The sequence below is a fragment of the Zeugodacus cucurbitae genome, chromosome 5 (assembly GCF_028554725.1).
Source record: "Zeugodacus cucurbitae isolate PBARC_wt_2022May chromosome 5, idZeuCucr1.2, whole genome shotgun sequence".
In the NCBI taxonomy this organism is placed as follows: Eukaryota; Metazoa; Arthropoda; class Insecta; order Diptera; family Tephritidae; genus Zeugodacus; species Zeugodacus cucurbitae.
The window spans coordinates 32,366,266-32,371,555 of NC_071670.1; the positions used below are offsets into that span (position 1 = coordinate 32,366,266).

Below are 5,290 nucleotides of genomic sequence, written 5' to 3' on the forward strand. Positions count from 1 at the left end.
TCATGTCAGCAATCAATATAAGACGACGCCTGAACCACACTAGCAAGTCGCTAAAACTCAGCGCTATAGTAACGCTTTATCTCTTCGCACCTTCGCATATAGAAATATACGACCGAACGCGAAGCATACAAAATTAACGGTGTTATATTGTTAAACTTGATTTATAAGCCCAATTTTATCGCTCTTCAAAAGTTTAAAGTTTTATAATTCTAAAATATGCATACACGTGTGTTAATATTCATAATTTTTGCACTTGTGCTGATTGTTTCCAATTTTTGTACAACAACTGAGGCGCATAAAGTGATCTTCTATAATCAAAAGCCCTCCGTGCGGAAAAGTCAATTGCTCTCGACACAGATCATGTCGCAACCATGCCCAAGGGGCAAAATGCGTGATCATCGCAATCGTTGTAGGCGTGCCATTATATTTAGTAGAAGTGAGTATGAGTATACCGGGTTGAAAAATAAGTGAAAGAAATTACATATGTATATAAAACTAGTGCAAAAAAGCGTGAAAAAAGAAGTGTATATATCAACAGTATAGTTTGTGTGCAGGTTGTTCCATAATATAGGCAGATTTTAATTTTGATTTCTGTTAAAAACGAAGTTAATAATTGGTTCAAGGTGTCTTTTCTGTGGCTATGCTCCGTGGGTTTGATATAAATAATATTGATATGTAAATTATCAGGAAAATATAACTTAATAGTAATAAATTTAAGCTGCTGTACTTGCATAAACAACTGAGCTACGGTAAATCGACAGTGAATATAATACTCGTATAAGCAAATTAATATGATCATTCAATATTATAAATTTCGCGGAGCTGATATAGTATGCTAAAACGCCCATAAGAAACTAAAACCATAAAAAAGTTATAAAATTAACTGGAGGAAGGAAATTGTCGTTTAATTTTGTAGTAAAACCGGGGCGTGGTTTTATGTTGCATATTTTTCATATCTGCTTATCATACATTGGAAAAGCTGTGTGTTATCGATACTAAAGGCAACTGAAGTGATTAAATGTTGTTATTTAGGAAGTAGTCATGTTTACAGCCCGTTTATGAAGGCTTTCTTCTACATATGAGGCACATCGTAATATATACATATGTATATGTAAATATACATACATATATGCATGCATTTACCCATACTCGTGAAGTTATAGTACAGTGGAGAATTAGTTGTGATCACGTTTTTTTGCTATGTCTTGGAATTAAAACATGTATAATCACACATATGAAATATAAAATAAAATAATAAAGAAGTGATATGAGTACTCCGGTTACATTAACTGCACATAACGGCATATTATGGGAATTTGTTAATAGTTTTCCGTGACAATAGAGAAATGCCATGAAGGACGGAATTTATATTATGCGTTACTAAGCCAAGGAAAAAGGAAGTTTGTTTACCTTCGAGATTTTAATTAGCTAAAATTACGTTTTTAAACCAAATTCTATTGAAAGAGGCGCGAGTATAGTTTTTTAATTCAATAAATCAAATGATAGATAATTAAAATTACGACAAGTATGGGTCTAAACTGTTCTCATAAAAGAGCTAGAAGTTTAAGTTCTTCTCACAGTTTAGAAGAAATGAACCAGAACAACGATGAAACGTCTGATTTACGCAGTAAGATTTATCTAAGAACTTTATAGGAAATGTCATAAGGCGTAAAGTAAGAAAATATTTTGAACGAAGTCTAACTCATAGAATAACTAACTTCAAATTTCATTTTCAGTCTCACACATTTTTAAAATTAATTTTAGTAATACTCGTACATATCTGGTTATCTAAATCCTTAGACCAAATCTAAATCGTTTGGCAAATGTCTTTCGTTTTTAAAACCGCTGTATTTGATAGTATTGTATTTTAAATTTTTGCTTTGAGTCTAACACATATAATGTACTATATACTTGTGTTAGAGGTATATATTATATATCTCTTATATACTTGTTCTAGATAAATATATTTAAAAATTGTACTTGGTACACATTACATATCGGTCAGAAAATTAGTAGTTGGGTATCGAATTTTGCAATACATGTATGTATTTGTTTCGGACTACTAAGAATTTTTTATCTTCATGAAATATTATGTTTTTGTGAAATAATGCTGAGGACTAAAGGAAACAAACTTGCATTATGTTTGCTAATTTCCTATAGTTCAAATTAGTATCAACAAGTAAGGAAAGGCTAAGTTCGGGTGCAACCGAACATATTATACTCTCGCAATTTATTGATGTAATTTTTAAAGATAACACAATTCGACCCATATATTCGGCATATTAGAATATTAGAATAACGAAAATCATCATAAATAGTATATGGGAACTGAGGTAATTCCTAAACCGATTTTACTCGTTTTCACCACCAAGATACATTATATCAATACACTATACGGTCACTTAATTTTATATTACTTATAATTAGGTATATGGGATATGGGGGAAGTTATGACCCGATTTTAAAATATTTTTGTACAGAGACAAACTGTTATAAGAAAAAAATTCAGAGGTTATGAATTACATTAAAATATCTGAGAGATTTACCTATATTTTCGGTGAAAAATTATCCTTAGGCCCTGAGTTCTTCATATTCTATATCAGGGGCCTTGAAAAATCATGGTCCGATTTTGACAATTTTTCCACAACTGATGTCACAGCTCAGATACAATATTTGTGTGAAGTTTAATTCCTCTATCTTCATTGATTCCTTATGTATATATTATAAATTGAAGGAATCAGATGGAATTCAAAATTGAGTTATATGGGAAGTAGGCGTAGTTGTGAACCGATTTCGCCCATATTCCACCCGTGTCATGAGGGTGTTAAGAAAGTGTTATATACCGAATTCATTGAAATCGGTCTAGTAGTTCTTGAGATTTGGTGTTTGACCCATAAGTGGGCGATGCCAAGCCCATTTTCCATTTTGTAAAAAAATCTCAGTGCAGATTCTTTCTGCCATATCTTATGTAAAATTTGGTGTTTCTGACGTTTCTCGTTAGTGAGTTAACGCACTTTTAGTCATTTTTAACCTAACCTTTGTATAGGAGGTGGGCGTGTTTATTATCCGATTTCTTTCATTTTTGGACTGTATAAAGAAACGGCTAAAAGAAACGACTCCAGCAAGTTTGGTTTATATAGCTTTATTGGTTTGCAAGATATATACAAAAAACCTATTTTGGGGCGGGGTCACACCCACTTTTACAAAAAAATTACATTCAAATATGCTCCTCTCTAATGCGATCCTATGTTCCAAATTTTATTTTCATAACTTTATTTATGGCTTAGTTATGACATTGTATAAGTTTTCGCTTTTCGCCATTTATGGGCGTGGCAATGGACCGATTTTGCCCATCTTCGGGTGCCAAGGAATATGTGTTCCAAGTTTCATTAAGATATCTTAAATTTTACTCAAGTTATCGCTTACACGGACAGACGAACAGACGGACGGATTTCATCCACTCGTCATCATGATCATTTATATACATATATATATATATATAACCCCATATCTAACACTCTTATTTCTTGGTGACACAAACAACCGTTATGTGAACAAAACTATAATACTCTGTGCAACAGGTTGCGAGAGTATAAAAATAACATTTCTAAATAAAACAAAAGGGCGAGATGTCTTCATGTAAAGTTTAGTCCCACAAGCTCTCAGTGGGCCATAAAAAATGAAATTATTTTCAAATTCATATAGGAGTACAAATCTCACCTGGCTATATTTATTATATTTCATGACACACATTTAGGTTTTATTAATATTTCGAGTTTGAAGTCTAAACTACTCAAGACGTTGTTTATTTTATCTACAGTACAAAAAATAACTCTACTTGAGTTAAGTCAAAATACATAAAATGTATATGTATGTATTTACATTTGTACTAATTCTTGCTAAATGTCAACAAAATTGACAGATATCATAATGCTATAATTAATATTTTTTTTTATTTTATCTTTATTTCTTTTGTACTTTACAGAACAGAAATAAATGGCGCAGGGCATACACTCATTATCGAAGAAGCATGCTTGAAATGTTTATCACTGAGAGTAATCGCGTGGAATTCATCGAATGGAACTGGCATACGCCGATGCTCTGACGCCACTGTGTGACTCTCAGTGTTTTCTCTTCGGTGAAGAGATAAGGCGGTGCGAGACTTTAGTATAAGTTTTTTATGTTGTTAGGTATTCGATTATATTTAGATAAAAATTAACAATATATAAACAAAATTTATATTTACGTTAAGTAAGTGTGTGTGTGTGTGTGTGTGAATAAAATAATTAATGCCTGTATTTATGATTGTGAAAGTCAAGAAGATAGAATTGTTGAAGAACTGTAAGCAAAAATACTTATACATAAGTATTTACATTCAAATTTCGTTTCTGTTTAAGCACAATTATTCTTTTATTTCAGTTTTTTGTAATATGTAATCATAAATAAACAATACAAATGAATGATTACTTAAAGCTATTTATGGTGTTATAAAATTTCTTCATAGGTTGGGAAGCGCTTTTCATGTTAAAACGTAGTAGTAACACGTTGAAAAACATCCCTAAATACATACATATTACAGTATTATCAGCAAGACTTTGCGCAAACTTAACCCATGCTAGCTAAATATGCAAAGATAGCATGAAGGTACTTAATAAATAGTAAAGTTTTCATAGAGCCTAGTCAGTATAGTCTAAGTTAATTTTTGGTCAAAATTTCCCGACAGTAACTGATTTCATTTCTATTTATGTAACGATATTATGGTATAATAGTTTGGAGGATAAAAAGTATCTAATATAGCAGGCAAGCTGAAAAGTTTTTGAGAATGAGACACTTATATTCCAACTTTTCAATACCATTTTAGTTGTCACAGGCTTCATAGTAGGCACCAATAACATTGGTTCGACGACCATTCTCTTGAGATTTGAGAATAGTAAAAACATGTCTGAGGAAAATATCTCACTTCGCACAAAAACTTTGATTTACCTAAATTTTAACAAACGGTATGTTTCCAGTAAGTTCCTTTCGTATCATTAAACATGTAAGGAAGTTCGGGTGTAACCGAAAATTTTATACTCTCGCAATTCATTGATGTAATTTTATAAAGACAACACAATTTTACCCATATATTCGGCATAAAGTTCAATAGAATAACGAATATCACCATAAATAGTATATGCGGACTGAGGTAATTCCTAAACCGTTTTCACCACCAAGATACAATGTATCGAAGACTATACGCTCACTTAATTTAATATTACTTATAATTAGGTATATGGGATCTGGGGGAAGT

At 31.6% G+C, this 5,290-nt stretch overlaps 1 protein-coding gene across 1 annotated transcript; it reads left to right on the forward strand.

Moving 5' to 3' along the window:
- LOC128922122 (uncharacterized) lies at window positions 1-4,274 on the forward strand. Its single transcript, XM_054231709.1, has 2 exons — window positions 1-436; window positions 3,986-4,274. The coding sequence occupies exons 1-2, from the start codon at window positions 217-219 to the stop codon at window positions 3,994-3,996; spliced, it is 231 nt and encodes a 76-aa protein (XP_054087684.1). The 5' UTR covers window positions 1-216; the 3' UTR covers window positions 3,997-4,274.
- Window positions 4,275-5,290: the final 1,016 nt, after the last annotated feature.

Coding starts and splice junctions, on each gene's coding strand:
- LOC128922122 (XM_054231709.1), top strand. CDS start 217: ATGCATACACGTGTGTTAATATTCATAATTTTTGCACTTGTGCTGATT.